Source organism: Drosophila yakuba, chromosome 3R, assembly GCF_016746365.2.
Source record: "Drosophila yakuba strain Tai18E2 chromosome 3R, Prin_Dyak_Tai18E2_2.1, whole genome shotgun sequence".
In the NCBI taxonomy this organism is placed as follows: domain Eukaryota; kingdom Metazoa; phylum Arthropoda; class Insecta; order Diptera; family Drosophilidae; genus Drosophila; species Drosophila yakuba.
The window spans coordinates 17881295-17900373 of record NC_052530.2 but is presented as its reverse complement, the minus strand read 5'-3'; the positions used below and the strand labels follow the sequence as shown (position 1 = coordinate 17900373).

Here is a 19079-nt window from a genome sequence, read left to right as displayed (position 1 = left end):
AAAAAAAACCGGACTTGTGGCTGAGCAGGTCATTCATAGATAAGATTATCATTTATAATAATCAATCTTCTTCATTTAAAGCATTTATTTGTAAATTGTAAGCATTTTTTTTATCGACAAAGCGTACTTACATTAAAATATGCCGAGGTACACGCCCTTCGATCATTTCTTTTCCATGTTTTTGGTGCTTTCCAGCAGCCGCTGAGTTGGTAGCAAAAACATTTTATAAATTAGAGCAACACTTGCCGCGCTGCCAGTGGCTGTTTTTGTTGTTGTTGTATCGCTGCTGTGTTTGTTGTTGTTATTCCAGCTGCTGTTGTTTCTGCCGCTTAAGCTTTAGTTGTTGTTGTTGTTATAGTAGTTTTTGTTGTTGTTGCTGTAACCGCCGCACCTTGCATGCGAAAATCTTTTCACGCCTCGGGGCAGGCAACATGCGAAAAACTAATTTCGGTGCACACATCGTTTGTCTTGGCTCTCCATGCCGGAAGATGTTTCAATTTTGTGAAAAATCTCAACAATTAAATGGTTCAGGTGGCCCGATTTCTACTCTGTAATCTCGGTGGCCGCCTTTGCCACACAGAAAGAAAAAGCTAGCACTAATGATGATGGATTGCACTTTAATTCCTATCAAGAGCTTGTTTAAAGCTATCATTCTGAAATCTACAAATAATTATCCTTGTTATTTTATTAACAAAACTAAAGCCAAGTATTGGCGGATAATGGTTTAAGAAAAAAATTGAATTATAATATACGATATTACGTATTTTACTTCACAGCCATTCAGGGGATTCATTCATTTTAAATGGATAAGTGTTTATCGACTGATCGTCGCGATGACATCATTTCAATATTACATTGAGCTACGCAGCCAATGCATAATTTGTCTGAAAATGGTCAGCAGACATATGGCCATTATAGCTGGACATAAATCTTGGGATTTGTGGGATTGTCAGTGGCCGAGGGCTGACAAATCAATCAATTCGGGGACAGATCGAATCGAAAAGTTGCCAGTTCGGCTGGGCCAGATTAGAAGCTTGTTTTCGTCACGCTCGACGGCGTTTTCCGAGCAAGCAAATGGCATCCAGTTTCCAATTCCCCATACCCAATACCCAATTCCCAATTGCCAACAGTGGGCCAAACGCTCTCGAGATTAATTGATGGATTTGCCTAAATAAAGAAAACATAAACATGGGGCGGCGGTAGTACTAGTAGTAGTAGTAGTAGTAGTAGTACGCAAAACGAAAAACGCTTTTCCAGCAGGTGAAATTTCCATCATTATTAATGATGATGACTCTTTGCGCTGGCGCAAATATTTGACCAACACTACACTACAGCCAAGCCAAAAGCCAGATGTGTAAACTGACCCACAAAAACTGAGCTCCCCGAGACTTCCAGCTCCCATCTCCCAGCTCCCAACTCCCAGTTGGACAGTTTCCCAAGCGTTTAATGAAAATGCACCACCAGCGCCCTGCGGCGACCCAAATAACAAAAAATAACAAAAAAAAAAAGAGAAAAATATGGAGAAAAACCTGGGCGCCATAATTCAGCAAATGGCCAACACACTTGTGCAATTTCATAAAGCATTTTAGCCCAGTGGCCACAAAGTAAAAAAGCGCAGTTGCCACACATTTCCGCGTAATCATCATAATTTTTCGTGTTTTTCATTTTTATGAATCTGTTGATTTAATGCAATCGAGCCCCCCGAAAGGAAATACCATTTGGCAATAGCATTGGCCGCACAAAATGGCACATTAAAACACATTTCAATTTGGACAACGGATTGATGACGATGGCTTTATTTCCCAGACCGAATTCTTGATTAATGCCGCCGAGACGAAACAAGACGAGACGATCAGTTATCGCAGAATTATTATGTAACTTTTGGCATACTCAAGTGATTTATGGCCCGTGGCATTGGCCATCGGCCATCGACCAGCGGCCATCGGTCATGGGGCCCGATGATCTCCTGCTCTTGGCTTCGTTTTCAACTATGCCAGCCGCCTCAACTTCCTGTCCATGGATGCGAGATCCAAGTGGTCCATGTGGTCCATGTGTCCAGTTGTCCGTCTTTTGAGGAGAACTTTTCACATGCGGGACGATGGCGCGATGATGGCTTGAACTTTTGGGGGCGCAAAGTCGCATCCATTTATTATCGGCGGTAAAAGTTTTTTTCGGGCTGAAACATTTTACAGTTGTGTGTCATGAACTTTAATGTTGTTGCTATTACAAAAGCTGCTGTGGGTTGTTGTAGGTGTTCGCCTGGCGCTGTTGCTGTTGTTGTTGTTGCTGTGGCTGTTGCCTCATGCACTTTTCCAATGCGCCTGCCAATATGTTTAAATGTGAGCAGTTCATGGGAACAGCGCACGAGAAAGTCGTTGATTTAGGTGTCTGATGGGGTCACCTCCGAAGAGAAATAAAGACCAAGCTGGTAAAAAAAAGCAGATCCTTAGTCTGACATTTCTGGGTTAATGCGACAATTTGCGCACTTTTGACCCCAAGTGTCAGTGGCTGCAATTAAGCGCACGTTTAATAACTCAATTGGAGTTGCCAAATCACCAAATGACCCTCGTCAAACGTGCTGCTCAATTGATGGACCCCCATTATTAATTGCCGCCTTTTATGAAAGTGTAAGCCCAGTCAAAGCACGACAATTACCGCCTTTAGGTTTTTTAGGTTTTTAGCTTTACGGCCGCAGCGTGTGAACATGATCACAGCCGCAAAACGCTGCTCACCGCAACTACAACTTTGTGATCTTAATTCACAATAAAGTTCGCGCATAGCGAAAACTATTTAATACGAGTGTAAATGCCCTTTCTTTATAATGTGGTACTATAGAATGTTAGTAACGTTTAACTTGTATAAAGCATATTTCGAATTACTATCTTCTTTTCAAGGAAATGCAGTTTTGTTCTCTTAAAGCACAGTCCATGCTAAGAAAGAATTAGTTTAAGCTAAAGTTTTCAATTTTATCTTAATGTTACAGAATAAAAGTTTTGCATATGTATATGTACATAAAACTGAAATAAACCCGGATACAATTATTTGTAAAATCGTATTTACTTTCTTTATTAATAAAAAAGTAGTCTTCTTCAAAGTATATTTGAAAGTAATAAGTAAGTTTACGATAAGCAGTACTACCGAATACAAAGCTACTTTGTAAAGCATATATAGATTATAACCTAATTAGTTTTTTTCATATATTTCCCCCAACACCCACCCAAAGTTGTTTTACCCATCTTTTTCCAGTGTATGGACCAACTCAGTCCCAAAGCAACCAAAACAGCGACTAAATTTCTCACAGGTTTGTAATTTAAGCGCCCCACAACAACTGGCGACTACAACATACATATATATGTATATCTACATATCCGTACCCACGACGACGGCAAACTGCGGGATCACCGCAAACTAATTGCAAAGCTTAAATGCGATACTTTTATGCATTTTAAATATTTCAATTAGTCGGCGCACAGAGTGCAGACGGCACTGGGAATGAGATTGAAAACTGAAGACTGAAAACCGAAATGGTAATGGAAATGGAAACGAATGCCCGCCAAGCGGCTGAAATGGTAGAAAGAAAGTGCAAAAAGCGTGGGGCGCCAGTGAATAAAGTAAAAAGTGTTTACACGATCGCAAAAGCGAGGTCCGTTTGCTTAACCCCTTGCCGAGTGAATATTGGCAAATTTATGAACTTTAAGCTGCATTTATGCGTGCGGCTTATAAGCTATAAAGGTAACTTAGTGCCAACAATGTCATAAAGGCCGCTGTCACATAAACAACCACGGCAACAATGCCAACAACAATGGCCAGTCAGCCAGTCCGGCGGAATCAATATATGAATTTATATGCAAAAGCCAAAAAAGCGTAGCATCGCCAAAAGCGAAAACAAAATTAATAATCACAAGAATTTCACTTTTCACGCAACGACAGCAACAGCAGCAGCAGCAGCGGCAACAACATCATCATCATTGGCAACGTCTGCCTTGTCACCCACAAATAAACCGAAGCCAAACCGATCCTAACTCGGCTAAGTGAGGTTTGAATACTCTTTCAAAGTATTTACAACAATTATTTCTGCTATAAATTCATTTGAATACACTTCAACAATTTAAAACACACATACTTTGTTTTCTACTTTAAAATAAGCGTTTTTTGATTGATGAAATGAGATTTACATATTGGATTATTTATTAACTAGGGCATATATATTTTAAAGGTTCAGTTTCATAACATCAGATTTAATAATGTGCCATTAGTTTGGTATTCTATGAACTTCTCAGCACCCATTGAAAGCATTAAAAAGTATACCCCTTGAGAGGGTATGAACAGCTGGGGCCAAGTGAAGCGCTGGGAATACAGTTGCATAAATTTATTGAAATTTGCATTTCGGTTTTCGTCGTTTTTGCGGCTGATGTTGCTGCTGCTGCTGCATTTTCTGCACTGCCGAGGTTTGGCCTATAAAAAATATGGCATCGATTGATCGCAACGCAAGATATTTCAATTAGCGTAAATACATTTTTGTCGTTGTTGGAAGAGGACAATCAGACGGACGGACGGGCAGACGGATGGTTGGGGACACGCACAGCGCTCCATGAAAGAGAAATCGATGATGTTCGGAAACGGACAGACGACCCAATCGACCCAGTCGGAGATACATTTTCGTGCTGTCCGATGCGTAGATTAACTTATGGTCGTGCCGCTGTTAATAATGGCCACTGATAACGAGCCCGCGATCTATGCAAATTTCCCTACTCGTTAGTCAGAGACAAATATAGGCAGGCAGTCACTCGATTGGGAATAGGAGCGTGTGGGAGGTTGGTATGTCAGAGATTTCTTCCCAGGATCGGTAGGTTTCTTTTACATATATAAATATCTCAAATTGGCAATCAGGCGAACACGATATAGTCGTAGGTCGAGGATACAGGTGCGGCATAAGGGCTTAACTAGGGATCTTCTGGCGTAATGGTCACGTGCATCTGCTTCACACCTCGCAGGATCACTATATCAAGGTTTTTACTATTATCGGCCAGGGCGTCGTAGACATCCGATGAGTTCTTGATCTCTTTCTTGTTTATGTGGGTCACTATGTCTCCGGGTTGTAGTCCACCACTAAAAGGGAGGTAGAAAATAATGCAAGAATGTTATTGAATATTCTGGTTGACTGAGATATTAACTTTTTTGGTGTTAACCCACCTGTGCGCCGGCGACCCAACGATAACCTTCCACACGAGCACGCCGTGCGTTAGGTGGCTGGGCATGTTTTGACTTCGTGACTTGAGCTCGAACAGTATATCCGGTGTGAGCGTCAGCATGGTGATGCCCATGTACCGCTTGACCGGATAGCCGGTCTTGTAGGCCGAGCCCTTCTTTCGTTTCTCCGCCGCCCGCTCCAGAAACACCTTTACATAGTCAATGGGTATTGCGAAGCTAATGCCAGCCGTCACCTTCATCGAGTTAACTCCAATGGCCTCGCCATCCAGATTGACTAAGGGTCCGCCGGAGTTGCCAAACGTAATCGCAGCATCCGTTTGCAGGTAGTTGATGTCCCTGTTTCGAAGGCCAAGTTCTTGGGATGCACGCTGCGTGGAACTGATTACTCCAGCGGTCACCGTATTGCTTAGGGCCAGCGGACTGCCCAGGGCCACAACCCATTCGCCCGATCGCAGGGTACTGCTCTTGCCCAACCGCATCACCGAAAGATTGTTCACCTGTAGGATGTCAATAATCGGATATATAGAACTTGTGTTGTTTGGAAACTCAGCTCCACGCTTACCTGTATGCGCAAAGTCGCAAGATCGGATGTCTGATCCACGTCCTCGATGGTGGCGGGAAAAGTCCTGCCGTCGGACAGCCTCACCTGTACCATTGTGTGGGGTTTGTTGATCACCACATGAGCGTTGGTCAGGATGAGACCGTTCTGCTCAATGATAAAGCCGGAGCCATTCGATGCGGTGATCGGCTGGCCACTGAAGTAGTCAAAGTGGCGGGTGTCCTTGATCTCAATGTAGACCACCGAATCCGCACAACCTGCCACCACATCGGCTATGAAGTTGAAGTCCCGCCGACGTCCTGTCATCTTCGAAGCGGCGATCGTTGGAGTAAAGTCCTCCCGCTTAATGACCGCCGCACTGACCGCGGCGCCCAGGGAGAAGGGCACAAAGAAACGAACCAATCGCCTCCAGCCTTTTGCTTTTTGTTCACCATTTTGCTGATCTTGCCCACTGTTACCATTGCTGCTTGGATCGGTGCCTTTGATCGCTAGTTGGCTGCTCCGCCGATTGGCTGCGTGGCTGTGGAACACCGGAGATGCAATGCAGCGTTTGAAGATCACTTCCAAGCGGTGGGAACCGCGCAAAGCCATGGGTTTCTGTGATTACTCGTAGTTTGTTATTGTTATTTAATTTCTCACTTCTCAGCTGGCAGCTGATTTCAATTTGGCACTCTGCCACAAAAGCTGCCTGCTGCGACACCCTCGACTACCGATAGGCGATAGGCAATGCAAACAGCTGTTGGCCGAGATGCTTCTTCTTCGCATCAGAGGTGGCTAGTCGTCTGCTTATCACGGGAATTTGGCTATAGAACATTTAGCTATAATTCAAAGGGCTTTTAAAATTTTAGCTGCTCTCATAGTATTACTTTTAAAAAGCCTGCTATTTTGCAAATGACAATTGGATTTTTCAAACCTATCAAATCACAACCCCAATCATAGATGTAATTATTGATGTTCAGCGTACGGCCAGTAATAAGTTTTTCTTAGCTACTTAGCTATAAAAAACACTTAAGCTAGAATATAAGCGACAGCAATGCCGTCAGCTGTTTCTGCTGCTTCTTCTTCCTCCCACCAACACATTTCGCTTTGCATAACAGTTTGAATCAATTGTTTAGTTGAAATAAATCAACTAAAATGTCCAAGGCAGCGGGTAAGCTGAAATCCCTGAAGAAGACGGTGGAACGTGTGACGCATACGAGCAAACTGAAGACGAATATACCTGCGGGCATGGCTGCTGCAGGTCCTCCACTGGGACCGATGTTGGGACAGGTGAGTCCGGCTTTAAAATTGACAAATATATAATTGCACACTTTACTTCACGCAGAGAGCGATTAATATTGCCGCCTTTTGCAAGGACTTCAATGCCAAGACCGCGGAAATGAAAGAGGGAGTCCCACTACCTTGCAGGATCTCCGTAAACAGCGATCGCAGCTACGACTTGGTCATTCACCATCCGCCGGCAACATTTTTTCTGAAGCAAGCGGCGGGCATACAAAGGGGCACCATGACGCCTGGCAAGGAGGTTGCCGGCATGATCACCCTCAAGCACTTGTACGAGATTGCAGCCATTAAGATTCAGGACCCGCCCAATGCTCTTCTTACCATGCAGGTGAGTTTTTTAAGAACATTTTGAAATTGATAATACGAACAAAAATGTTTTCCTTGTCTCTTAGCAAATGTGTGAGATGCTCATCAGCATTGCCCGGACCTGTGGGATCAAGGTGGTCAGGGAAATAGATCCGGCGGCCTATGGCGAGTTCCTGGAGGAGCGCAAGATAATTGTGGAGCAGCAACGGCGCGAGTTGCAGGAGAAGCGGGAAGCAAAGATGTTGCGCACGGGCTAGGTTTGCTTATTTGCACTGTGCTTTTAATTGTTTAAAAATACATTTATACTTAAAGCGTAAGTCTTATTCTATACCAATGCGTTTGCGGTCCTTGGCGGCGTTCTTCTTGCGTCGCTTCTCCATGTGTTTGTTGAGTTTTCCGGTGTTTTTCAGCTTCTCGAATTGGGCCACTAGTTCCTTAGCTCGCCGCTCCTCTGTCGGGGATAAAAGAAGATAAAAAATTGAAATTGCTGTGGTTAAGAAACGTACTCTTTGTCAGATAGTGAGGCTGTTGTCCAAGGTCGTGTTTCTTCTGAATGACAGAGCGCTCCTTTTTAAGTTGCTTCTGTTTGGTGTGCCACTTCTTGTCCTCGACGTTTTTATTAATAAGTCGCTGCATGGTGTCCTTTATATCGTGCTTCTCCGCCTCATCCTCCACCTCGTCCAGTTTCTTCTTCAGCTGACCAACTTCCTTTGCTCGAATTTGGGAGACAAATTGGTAGTTTTTCTTAAAGGTTTCTGCACTATATGCTCCTGATTTCTCGTCAAATCTTGGATCTCTAAGTTCCACATTTTTCTTGCGCTCCACTCGGTGCTCTGCGCCCAGAAATGGCACCTGTCTCCTGGTGGTCATTTCACGGGGTCTGTTTTTGTTCAGGCGCTTTAGGTCGGTTTTGGCCTTAGGTCTTTGGGGTCTGGAACTCTTGCCACCGAGAACAGCCTCTTTGTATACCTTGGCGCCTAGCTCCTCTTTCAGTTTCATTATCTCCTCAAAGGACATTCCTTTGAGATCTTCACGAATGGCATTCTAAAAAAAAGTTCTTATATGTGTAAACCATATTTCTTTATAGTTGTAACACAACTTATACCTGAGTTTCGTCGTCGTTGCTTTCCTCGTGCTCAGAAGCCGAGGAGTATTCACTGGGAGAGGACATAATTGTTTTAGTTTTCCTCAAAAACTTTATTTATTTACTTTTTAAAAATTCACGTGTGTTTGTTTGGGTTTCAAGCAGCTGATTGCTGGGTCCGATAACGATAAGTAACGATAGGCGCTGTGACACACGTTAGTCAACACTGAACTAAGTTACCCGCCTTATTTGAATTTATGCTTTAAACCAAAACTAAGAAGCCTTAAATCTTGACATATTATGCTGTTAAATTAATTTAGAAGCTACTTTTCCCACTATTTAATAATATAAATTTACCCGTTTTAATCAAGAAACAGTTTTTAGAGTAATTCCCAATGGTGTGATTTATTTTTGATTTAATTGCAAGTCTTACATAGTAAGTTAAACAAACGTGAATAATTTTTTCAATCTTTGGGGAACAAAAAGAAGCAACAAAACGTTCAGGAAATATACACAATTAATACAATTGTCACAACAAAATCCAGGACTAGTTTTAAATCGGCTCGTAAAGTTGTCTGGATTTTGATTTTTAGGCGAGCGGCAGAGTAACTAGAAAAATAGTTGTAAAACTTTATTTTTGTTGACATTTTAATAGTCAATTTTGATTAGCACACGCAGACCAATAAAAAAAATTAATCAAAATGCCCTTAAACACGTTAATTCTAAGCAATTCAGTTATAGTTACATTAGTCAAATGTAAATATTTTATATAGGTTCCGTATATGTATATTTAGTTTATATTTATGCTCTACAGTATATAAGTAGTTTGCTTTGTACACGTACACACACATTTAAAGTAAACTTGATTGCAACAACTAGGAGAGTGTGGGACCGGATTATTCATATTAACCGTGTGAATCTTGAATCAAATATCTATCGTATTTGTATTTTGCTTGAGTTCGAGTTCAAAAATTGACTGCTGTGTATCTTTAAGCTAATATTTATATTTATACAATCAAACACAGTACGAAAAGTAGGAGTCCTCCATTCATCTTCAATTTCTGCCTTTTATTCTTTTCGGTTCTTCGAGCGGTTCGATCACCCAATATTTGTGCTGTGCTCACAACGTGTGGGATGTGTGGGAAATATCATATAATATTGCTATAGTTTGCTACGTAAATACACACCTCTGTGCATACAAATATATTAGTATATTAGTTAGCTATAAAGTAGATTTCACGCCGATCACAGTCGAGGACTAGTAGTGATCCCGATCCGACTTCCTGATGCCCGATGCCCAATGCCCGATGCCTGGTATGTAGCCTCAAAATTCTTAACTAGGGGTTTCGTACACATAATAGTATCTCATACGTTTGTTTGACTAGCACGATTTGGGTTGGGGTAACTACGTACACTCTTAGCTAGTTGGTTGGATTGGATCTACTTAGTTAGTTAGTTTAGTTTCGCGGTTTTTCAATCACCTAAAAGCGACAGACAGATAGTTAGTTCGATAGATAGTTAGATAGATAGACAGGGAGAGAGGATAGTATCCGGCAAAGGTTCAACCCGGGGGCTTCGCACCTGCGGGACCGTAAATAGATCACATATTTTGACATTCACTTATGCTTAATATTGCAAGTGCATTTGCTTCTGCCTAATGCTCATCCGCTTGTATATGGGTAGTTATAGTACTTAAAACATATATCAAACATGTACATATACTCCTGCCCTCGTATTCGTCTTCGATTTCGATTTGATTTGATGGGTTTTTTGTTGATGAAAATATACTTTAGAGTTTGAAATTTTTGCTGTTTTACTTCACTTTATAGGTCTATTGTTTATAATAAATAGTGACTTATATTTTGAATGTAATAAAATAGGATGAAAGAGGATAAAGTATTCATTTCCATGTTAAGCACGGATTGTAATTTACTGTACTGACATTTAAAGCAAAAGTTATTTTATTGAAAAGTGTAGTTTCACAAACAAAAACATTCAAACCAAACGAAATCGAGTACCAAATCCTGTAATGGATACAGGTGGAGCACAACAAGATTTTTTTTTGTGAGTTTTCGAAACTCCAAAATCCAATTAGAAGTCGGTCATCCCCCCTCCGCACTTGTGGTCAGTTTCACTGCCCGTGGTGCTGGAGGGAGTCGCCATATTCTAATTGGACGGCTTTCGTCATAACAACGCGCACAGTTTGGATCGCTTTTTGGACTTGTCCACCATCTGCCCGCCGGCGGATGAAGTGGAGGAGGAGGCGGACATGCGGCCCATGCTCCCGGATGCCTGCGGTTGCGAAGGACTCGTGGGACTCTTGTCGTCCATATCCTCGCTGACATGGGATTCTAGCAGCTTCAGCGAAGTCTTCGGCTTTGAGCCATCCATGCTGTTGTAAAGAGTCTTCGATAGCTTTGATCGCACTGCCTTGCCCAGGGCTCCGGTTTTCTTCATGCTCAATCTGGAGCCACTTCGCTGGTGCTCCGGCGTGTGGCTATCCTCGCTGCCATGCTGGGATTGCTGATTGCAATTGAGCGTGGTCACCGTGAACTCGATGTCCTTGATCTCCTCATCCGCACAGGCGGCAAACTCCTCCACGGGCTTGTCAATTGTATCGTGATCGATCCAGGTTAGGCCCATCTCCACCTTTTCCGCCAGATCCTGCCAATTGCGGCGGTTCTCCAAGGTTCCTTCATAGAGGGGAGTGATCCACGGAAAGGTGTCGCAAAGCACTCTATAAAGGGGCAGACAGATCACGTCGATAAAGCCCACCTGCATTTTGGGTAGCTCGTCCTTGCGCTCCCTAAGATGATGATAAAGCCATTAAGGAACACCTCATTTGGATCATACTCTTCAGTTACCTGTCCATCATGGCCACTGGTTGGGTGTTGAGCTGCAACTTCTCGAGGTCTCCTTGGTCAAAGAACTCGTCGGCCACCAACTTGGCAACCTTGTGCTGCACCTCCCATGGCTTGGCAATGGCACTCACATCGCAGGCAGTCATCATCATGCCACAAAGTACTAAAATCAAGTGAAATTAAGTATTTTGTTATAAGAAACATGAGAATAAATCTTTAAACTTAGCCAAAGTTCACAGAAAGCTCAAAACGATTGTTTATACGGAAGTAGCAGTTATTTGGACTCACAATCTTTCTTCTCCTCGCCCTGCCAATCGAATTCCCCATTTTCCACCAACTCCAGGAAAGCGTTCCGTTTCTTGAAATACATGGCCAGATCGGTGGACAGAATGGCGCTTTCCACGGTCTTCATGACCGAACGATAGTCCTCAGGTGACAAGGCCTAAGAAATAAAGAAAATAAAAATAAAGTTCGCATTAGTCAATAGTTACCATATTTAAAACCTAACAAATTCTGTTCCCAAGTGGTTATCAAGAAAACATCTGTGCCTATGACGTCACAGTAGTACTAGACATGTGCTTCAACATAAATGTACCCCCTATCGAAGTCAAGGTGGAGTCAGTTCGCAGATATTTTGTTAAGCAAACATTTTCGTTAATTTGGCGGTCGCTAGACAATCTTGGTTTTACTATAAAAGTGATATTTTCCCAGCAGAAGGCATATCAGTTCTCAATCGAAGCATCCAACATGAAGTTGTTCCCTGTTCTCTTCGTCCTTTCGATGGTTTTGTGTGTGGCTCAAGTTAGAGCTGCCTCCTCCACCACAAGTACGGAGTCAAGTACTAGCACCACATCCACCACGGAATCCACCACCACCACCACCACCACCACCACCACAGAAGCCAGCTCATCTTCCGGCTCAAAAAAGAAAATCGTGTATCTCAGCAACCTGAAGTACGCGATCAAAAGGAAAATCAAGGTTGGATCCTCTACCAGTTCCTCGACCAAATCCAAGAGTTCCAAGTCTCGCAAGGCCCGCCTAAATGCCGCCAAACGCGCCAAGAATGCCGCCAACCGAAAACTCAACAAGAAGTCCCAGAACCGCAATGTACGCGTTGTCCGTGGTTAGAGTAGCCACGGTTTTATCTTAGAGAATAAATGGTTGAAATTTATACATAAATCATAATTGACTTATATACTACTTGACTCTGTAGTCAACGCTTTAAAATGCTATGCGCTTACCTGAAAAATATTATTTCCCTCCGAATTGAGAATCATTACGCACTGATCGAAGTGATGGTGCTCCATCGTGCTAGTAGTGTACAAAATGGCCAGCGGGGACTCCGTTTTGGTCTGGAATGCATTGTTGGTGCCGCGATGATCCAAGTCGTGGCACAAACAGGCCACCAGCAGACCCAGAATCTCCAGATCCGTCATGAAGCGCTCCATCTTGCCGGTTTTAAGCATGGCGAACATCGTTTGGGCCACGTTGAGAGCATGCCTCCAATTGTGATACTTCACAGGCCGATAATTCTTGCGAACACTCAAGACCCAGCGGCAAAGGACCTGCAAATATAATAGGGTAATGAAAAGGATTTTTTATTTTTTAATCATCGAAAAGGATACTACATTTAGTTAAAGAAATTGACTTACATCATATGGTATCTGAAATTGCGAGACCAAATTGCATTGCATAAACATGCGCAGCACTGCGCGACAGGTGTCATCGTCGACCAGCTCAAAGTCTGGAATAATAGTAAAATATTTAGAATTTAATATCAACGAATACTTTAATAACCACTTACCCGTAAAGGTGAAGCTGTACAGGTTGTAGGACTCCGCCTCGGCAATCGCGTCCTGGGTGAGCTTCTCCGTCTGATCCTGGCTGGCGGTGGCATGGTAACTGAGGCACTCGAGGGCCACCTTCTGCTTGGCCATCAGCTTGCAGGCGTTCTCGTACATCTGGGTGTTGTGAATGCCCAGGCCGCAGAAGATGGCAAATGCCTCGAAAATTGAGGCATCTGATTCGGTGAAGGGAACTCCGTTGGCCTGGTTAAGATTTATAATTGGTATTATTTACATAAGTTTAGCAAGTAAATAAAGATGGTAAACTTACCTTGTTGATAAGTTGGGCTACGCCGATGACCTTCTTCTGCGCATTCATAATGGGCATGCAGAGGATGGCCTGAGTGCTATCTATTTCGTCCTCGGCCCGAATCTGATTGTGATCCCTGACCCACTCGATGACATCGCAGATGTTGACCGTTTGCCCGGTGGTGGCCACAAACTGGGCAATCTGTGCCAGCGTCGAGGAGCTCAACTCGCTGACTGATGGCCTCGATACATTGGCAGCCTGATATTCCCCACCAAGTTCGAAGAGCACTGTGAAACGATTGCGCATTTTCTGTCCGATCAGTTGAAGGCGAGGGTATCAAAAGCCAAAATCAATGATTTGGAAGCGAGTCAAGCGGCGTCAGGTGGACTTACCTTCTCCTCGAAGCTATCGGCGGACTTGATGGCGCGGGTGGCTGGCTGATTGGGCTTCTCAATTATCTTCTCCAAATGGCTCTGCGGTGAGAGGGGCGAGAGGAAGGGCAGGGGGTACATTAAGTGGCTGCCACTAATGGAGCTCGTAACGGCTTACCCCCAAGCCGCCAACTTGTTGATAAATTGCATTGCGCCATTGCATTGCGCGCGCAATCCACCCAAAACGTAGAAAAAACTATACAAAGCTTTTTGGGTTTGAATCGAAAAATAAATAAAATGTAGCTCACTTGATAATTTCCTACATTCTGCATTAGATTTGAGTTTCCCAATTGAACATGTTTGGTCATTTGTGTTGTTATAATAAAGTTCTAATAAAGTTGTAATTTTGGCTTTAGCAGCCATTGTGTATAATTACTTTTCCTGCTATAATTTTAAAATTTTCAAATACATGTTGTGTACCTTTCTTTCAGTGCATCAGAGGTCGCACACAGTCGCACTACCCCAAACCCCTCCGGCCACCCGAGCATAATTAAGCTGACATGTTGCACATGACGGGCATGTCAGCCAAGTTTTCAGAGTCCGTCCGGCGCAACTCGACCGTTCTTGCCCCAGTGGGCCAGTTGAGCTTTATGGACTAATAAATTGCCCATTACACTTACATGCATTTGCATTATCAGCCAGCTGCAGATAATGGCTAATTTGGCCCTGGCAATTTCCCGAATTAAACAATCATCGAAGTCAACAATATTTAATTTGGCACATCGAACTTTCCGGCACACATCAAATTAATAGCAGTTGCCGTGTGAAATTAAGAGCTTTTATTTAGGTCAAACAAAAGGCATTCAATTTCATATGTAAGGGCTTTATTTTTCCACCACTGGCTGCAAATTAATGCAGCATGTAGTAATTTAATGATATGCATTCATCCAATTGGCCAAGCAAAATATCTCTGATGTATGAATGTACCAGAGGGCAGGACATCTGTTTCCCTCCTCTTAGCAATTTCATTTACAATTTTAATGCATTATTCCTGAAGGAATATCCTTCGGCATTATTCATACGCACTGGTGGCCAAGGCGGAATATGTAAAACAATTGAACACGTGTCCTTCGTTTGATATAATGTGTATCTCGATAAATTTACCCAAAAGCAAGACTCGAATGAATAATTACTTGCTCGAAAACAATGGAAGCATGCATTTAAGTTAAATGAATTAATTTCAAGGCATTTCCATTGAGGGGCTTGAATGAATGCGTTCCCTATAATTATCAAATGCAATATAAAATATGTTCTGTAATTTAATAAATATTAACTGAGTCAGTCTATCTGCGTGATCACTGCTATACCATACCCAGCTAATTGTTGATTGTAAGGGCGTACGTACCAGCAATTGCACGTAATACTTCGTTGCAAGAAACACGGATCTTTCGGCATTAAAAAACGTAGCAATAAATACGTGTGCATCCGCAAGCTATGTTTCTGCAACATGAAACAGCAAAATGCTGCGGGCTTAATGCGCTTCGGAAAAGCGGTAGCTGTGTAGGGGGAGAACTCGGATCGAGGGAATGGAGGGGAAATAATTGAAGCATCTCCTGACGGCTCGAAATCAAGAAATTCGAAGTGAATTTGATAACAAGTGAGTCGAAGTAAACATCGCGCCAGGTTGAAGTAATGCATACAGGGTAAACTAGTTAGTGCGTTGCACCGAAATCCATTCAAGCAGCCCACTAACGTTGTTTTTTACACACTACTTCCGCAACTTTATAAAAACCTGTTCACAGACTAGTTACAGTACATTACTTTGCAATTATTATAATCATAATAATTAAAAAACAAGTCTATTTAATTAAAGGTAGGCAATCAGCGAAACTTCGGCCCAGACTTGGACATTATTTTACAAATCCCCAAGGACATTTTACCACCGAGCTGTCAGAATTTCACGCGATGCCTGACACTTGGTTATTGCTGAATTCCAGCCACGTGGAGACGCCCACGATTATTTCCGTCCAAAAAAAATGGGAGAAAAAAACTTTATAAATTGAACATTTTTAGTTCCTTGGGTTGACGAACACACAAACAAAATGGTCAAGCGGTGCTGTTTAAAAAATGTAGATGAAACTGTGAAGGACATAGGGTGGTGTCCGCAGGATTTAGCTTTATTATTTATGCAACATATTTGGGAAGAACTCGGCAATCACCAACAAATTTGCGTAGACACTCTTGTGTGGTCTGAGAAAAGTCGGTCAATTAATTTGAATATCAATATCGATGCAAACGACGTAGGGCGCAGACAGTGGCGTAACTCAGACGGGGGGAAGGGGAATAATAAAAATTTATATTGTACCTCCAGAAAAGATACTAGTTTTATAAAATATGTGCACAATTATGAAGTGGTTTTTATTATTTTACAACTGAGCCCATTTCAGAACTACGAAGTATATATGTAAAGAGTATGAATGCTTTTTAATGATATGAATGTTTTTTCTCAAGACAATAACAAGAAAGTTATTAGAATAATTATTATAATTATAATAATTGAGTAATTTTTATTGGTACTATTGCACCACGTCTATATAAAGCCCAACCATATCTGCGATTCGGATCAGTCAAGAAAACGAGTCTATAGCGAACATATTTCCTCAAAGTGAGAGTGTTAGTATGCTAACGATCAATTTATTACTGGCGGCCGGAGCTCTTTTTTGGATATATTTCTTATGGAGTCGCCGAAGGCTGTATTTGCTAATGCTAAGGATGCCCGGACCCATAGGGCTGCCCATTCTTGGTAGTTCCCTCGAAAATATCATCACCTATAAACGTAAATTTAAATCTTTGATTCGAATATGGAATTATTTGAATCAACTTTAAATAGGTAAACTGAGCTTTCGAACAAAGTATTTGAATAAGTACGGCTCGACCATTTTGACGTGGATGGGTCCGGTGCCATTTATAGTGACACGCGATCCGAAGATTGTGGAGGATATCTTCTCGTCCCCTGATTGCCACAATAAGAGCCAGCATATTGTGAATGCGATAACCTCCTGCATGGGAAATGGACTGTTGGGGAAACAAGGTATCAAACTGCATTTTTATAAGATAATCAAATTTGAATTCAAACACCTAACAGATCCCGATTGGATTGATCGCCGCAAACACTTTAATCCGGCGTTCAAACACGATCTTCTGCTTAGCTTCTTTCACATTTTCGACACCGAGACAAAAATTCTAATGAATGTTCTGGATACTTATGTCAACCAGGGCGAAGCAGATGTGGTTCCAGAGATGCTCAAATGGTCCTTCAGAATAGCCGCTCGTAAGTTATTACTTAAGTTTATTGTATGATAAACTGTTCTGAATTTGGATTCTCTTCTTAGAAACCACAATGGGTTCTGAGGTTCAGCATGATGAACACTTCAAAAATGGCAGCCTAGTGGAATGCTTCGAATCGTAAGCATAAATCAAACCCAATTTCGTTTACTTATAGTAAAAGACGACAATTTTATTTACTTTAACATTGCTAGGCTAATATCGCATTCCACTCTCAATATATTGATGCCCTTGGTTCAAAATAAGATAATTTCGAAACTATGCAGTTATGATAAACTGCGAGCTGATAACTTTGCTAGAATTCAAAAAATGTTGGACAACGTAAGTAAAGGAGTTCCTGAAATACTTTATTTTAATACTCTTTTCAGGTGGTTAATAAAAAGGTCACCCTTTCGCCAGAGAGTGATTCAGATCCCGAAATGAACATTGTGATAAATCGGGCAATGGAACTTTACCGCAAGGGCGATATTTCCTATATGGATGTGAAGAGCGAATGTTGTATTATGATTGCCGCCGGTTATGATACATCAGCTCTTACAGTGTACCACACTCTCTTTCTCCTGGCCAATCATCCCGAGCACCAGGATGCGGTCTTTGAGGAGCTTTGTGCTGCCTTCCCCGAGACCGGAAACTTCGAAATAACATACCCGGATATACAAAAGCTGGATTACTTGGAGCGCGTGATAAAGGAGACCCTACGCCTAATTCCTGCCATTCCCATAACAGCAAGGGAAACAAAGAACGATGTTCGTCTCTCGAATGGAGTTCTCATTCCCAAAGGAGTGGTCATCGGCATCGACATGTTTCACACTCACAGAAATCCCGAAGTCTGGGGTCCAGAAGCAGACAAATTTAACCCCGATAACTTCTTGGCGGAAAACATGGAGCTCAGGCACCCATATGCCTACATTCCATTTGCGAGAGGAAAGAGAAATTGCATAGGTTGGTTGATCGCCTCCATGAAATCCAATTAATATGTAAATAAATAAACTTTAAATTTATTTCAGGGTCCAAATATGCGATGATGTCTTCAAAGTTCGCTTTATGCAGAATACTCAGGAACTACAGGATTAGCACCACGTTTCTCTACAAGGATCTGGTGTATGTGGACAACATGACCATGAAACTGGCTGAGTATCCTCGACTAAAACTTCAGCGACGCACTTAGGTTTCTATTCCTATTGTTTCTACAAAATAAAATAAATAATAATAGCCCAGATAGGTTCTGTTTTTAACCAAAATGATTACATCCCCATTGAAAGCTTAAAAAACCCCTTTTTTAATATAGTTCATTGTCTGAAATGACTTACCGCCTCGCAGCAGTCGAGGTCCACTAGAAACACCGAGCACCTTTCGCATTTGAGAAGTTCGCGGGCCTCTGTCATAATTTTTGTGACCAAGCACTCCAGATTGTTCTGTTCCTCGAAGATACTGCGCGCCAGATTGAGGAGGATTTGATTACGCCGGTATTCCTGGACGGACATCTCAAAGAGCTGGGCATTTTGTATGCCAATCCCACAAAAGGTCAGATAACGCCGAAAGATTTCCACGTCGTGCTCGTCAAACTCCATGCAGCCTGCAAGGAAAGCAAGTTAATACATTTTGAAGCAGGACAAATCGTTCATGTATTCACCATTCGTTTTGTTAATAATTTGCGCCACGCCTATGATGTCGCCCTCGTAATTGCAAATGGGCATGCAGAGGATGGCGTTCGTCTTGTAGCCGGTCTTCAGATCGATTTCGCAGTTGAAGCGCGCATCCTTGTAGGCCTCCTTGATGTTAATCATCTGCTTTGTCTGCGCCACCATGCCCGCGATTCCGATGCCAAAGGGAATGATTATCTCCTCGGCACTGGCCCGAGTCACTGCGTCCTTGAGTGCTGCAATCAAACGAGATTCAAATTGGAGTCAATCAAGGATGCAAAACGATGTGCCAAGAAAGGAATTAAACGGGCTTTTTTTTCCGAA

The 19079-nt window shown here is 42.4% G+C and overlaps 5 protein-coding genes across 7 annotated transcripts in view; 2 read left to right on the top strand and 3 right to left on the bottom strand.

Moving 5' to 3' along the window:
* Nucleotides 1–4123: 4123 nt before the first annotated feature.
* On the bottom strand, nt 4124–6639 carry LOC6537306 (serine protease HTRA2, mitochondrial). The gene is made up of 3 exons (XM_002097828.3): nt 5774–6639; nt 5194–5708; nt 4124–5109 (listed from the first exon to the last, which is right to left on the bottom strand). Exons 1-3 carry the CDS (start codon nt 6359–6361, stop codon nt 4944–4946), a joined length of 1269 nt encoding a protein of 422 aa, XP_002097864.1. The 5' UTR covers nt 6362–6639; the 3' UTR covers nt 4124–4943.
* A 185-nt stretch (nt 6640–6824) lies between these two features.
* LOC6537305 (39S ribosomal protein L11, mitochondrial) lies at nt 6825–7685 on the top strand. The gene is made up of 3 exons (XM_002097827.4): nt 6825–7039; nt 7095–7379; nt 7444–7685. Exons 1-3 carry the CDS (start codon nt 6905–6907, stop codon nt 7612–7614), a joined length of 591 nt encoding a protein of 196 aa, XP_002097863.1. The 5' UTR covers nt 6825–6904; the 3' UTR covers nt 7615–7685.
* LOC6537304 (ribosomal RNA processing protein 36 homolog) lies at nt 7612–8621 on the bottom strand. The gene is made up of 3 exons (XM_002097826.3): nt 8463–8621; nt 7864–8401; nt 7612–7808 (listed from the first exon to the last, which is right to left on the bottom strand). The coding sequence occupies exons 1-3, from the start codon at nt 8526–8528 to the stop codon at nt 7678–7680; spliced, it is 735 nt and encodes a 244-aa protein (XP_002097862.1). The 5' UTR covers nt 8529–8621; the 3' UTR covers nt 7612–7677.
* A 197-nt stretch (nt 8622–8818) lies between these two features.
* LOC6537301 (cGMP-specific 3',5'-cyclic phosphodiesterase) overlaps nt 8819–19079 on the bottom strand; it is a 45220-nt gene continuing 34959 nt past the window's right edge. Inside the window, exons 4-13 of the mRNA XM_002097823.4 lie at nt 18746–18991; nt 18423–18688; nt 13789–13869; nt 13418–13705; nt 13107–13350; nt 12955–13046; nt 12544–12867; nt 11591–11744; nt 11306–11465; nt 8819–11247 (exon numbers count right to left, since the gene is read on the bottom strand). Coding sequence (XP_002097859.1) covers nt 10626–11247; nt 11306–11465; nt 11591–11744; nt 12544–12867; nt 12955–13046; nt 13107–13350; nt 13418–13705; nt 13789–13869; nt 18423–18688; nt 18746–18991 — 2477 coding nt within the window. The 3' untranslated portion in view covers nt 8819–10625. The remainder of the gene's footprint in view (nt 11248–11305; nt 11466–11590; nt 11745–12543; nt 12868–12954; nt 13047–13106; nt 13351–13417; nt 13706–13788; nt 13870–18422; nt 18689–18745; nt 18992–19079) is intronic.
* On the top strand, nt 16377–18331 carry LOC6537302 (probable cytochrome P450 313a1). Of its 3 annotated transcripts, none has more exons than XM_039376943.2 (7): nt 16377–16570; nt 16658–16858; nt 16913–17098; nt 17160–17232; nt 17307–17433; nt 17481–18054; nt 18120–18331. In XM_039376943.2, the coding sequence occupies exons 1-7, from the start codon at nt 16447–16449 to the stop codon at nt 18278–18280; spliced, it is 1446 nt and encodes a 481-aa protein (XP_039232877.1). In that variant the 5' UTR covers nt 16377–16446; the 3' UTR covers nt 18281–18331. The 3 variants fall into 3 exon arrangements, with proteins under 3 accessions (XP_039232877.1, XP_002097860.1, XP_015048271.1); XM_002097824.4 differs by having other exon boundaries at nt 16379–16603; XM_015192785.3 differs by lacking the exon at nt 16377–16570 and having other exon boundaries at nt 16778–16858; nt 16977–17098.

Excerpts from the sequence above, each read along its gene's own strand:
- LOC6537306 (XM_002097828.3), bottom strand. The coding sequence starts at position 6,361 with ATGGCTTTGCGCGGTTCCCACCGCTTGGAAGTGATCTTCAAACGCTGC. Across the intron at positions 5,709-5,773 it reads TTGCGACTTTGCGCATACAG|GTGAACAATCTTTCGGTGAT; the intron begins GTAAGCGTGGAG and ends GACATCCTACAG. Across the intron at positions 5,110-5,193 it reads GTTGGGTCGCCGGCGCACAG|TGGTGGACTACAACCCGGAG; the intron begins GTGGGTTAACAC and ends CCTCCCTTTTAG.
- LOC6537305 (XM_002097827.4), top strand. The coding sequence starts at position 6,905 with ATGTCCAAGGCAGCGGGTAAGCTGAAATCCCTGAAGAAGACGGTGGAA. Across the intron at positions 7,040-7,094 it reads TGGGACCGATGTTGGGACAG|AGAGCGATTAATATTGCCGC; the intron begins GTGAGTCCGGCT and ends TACTTCACGCAG. Across the intron at positions 7,380-7,443 it reads ATGCTCTTCTTACCATGCAG|CAAATGTGTGAGATGCTCAT; the intron begins GTGAGTTTTTTA and ends CTTGTCTCTTAG.
- LOC6537304 (XM_002097826.3), bottom strand. The coding sequence starts at position 8,528 with ATGTCCTCTCCCAGTGAATACTCCTCGGCTTCTGAGCACGAGGAAAGC. Across the intron at positions 8,402-8,462 it reads GCAACGACGACGAAACTCAG|AATGCCATTCGTGAAGATCT; the intron begins GTATAAGTTGTG and ends ACTTTTTTTTAG. Across the intron at positions 7,809-7,863 it reads GCCTCACTATCTGACAAAGA|AGGAGCGGCGAGCTAAGGAA; the intron begins GTACGTTTCTTA and ends TATCCCCGACAG.
- LOC6537302 (XM_002097824.4), top strand. The coding sequence starts at position 16,447 with ATGCTAACGATCAATTTATTACTGGCGGCCGGAGCTCTTTTTTGGATA. Across the intron at positions 17,233-17,306 it reads CTAGTGGAATGCTTCGAATC|GCTAATATCGCATTCCACTC; the intron begins GTAAGCATAAAT and ends TAACATTGCTAG. Across the intron at positions 18,055-18,119 it reads AGGAAAGAGAAATTGCATAG|GGTCCAAATATGCGATGATG; the intron begins GTTGGTTGATCG and ends AATTTATTTCAG.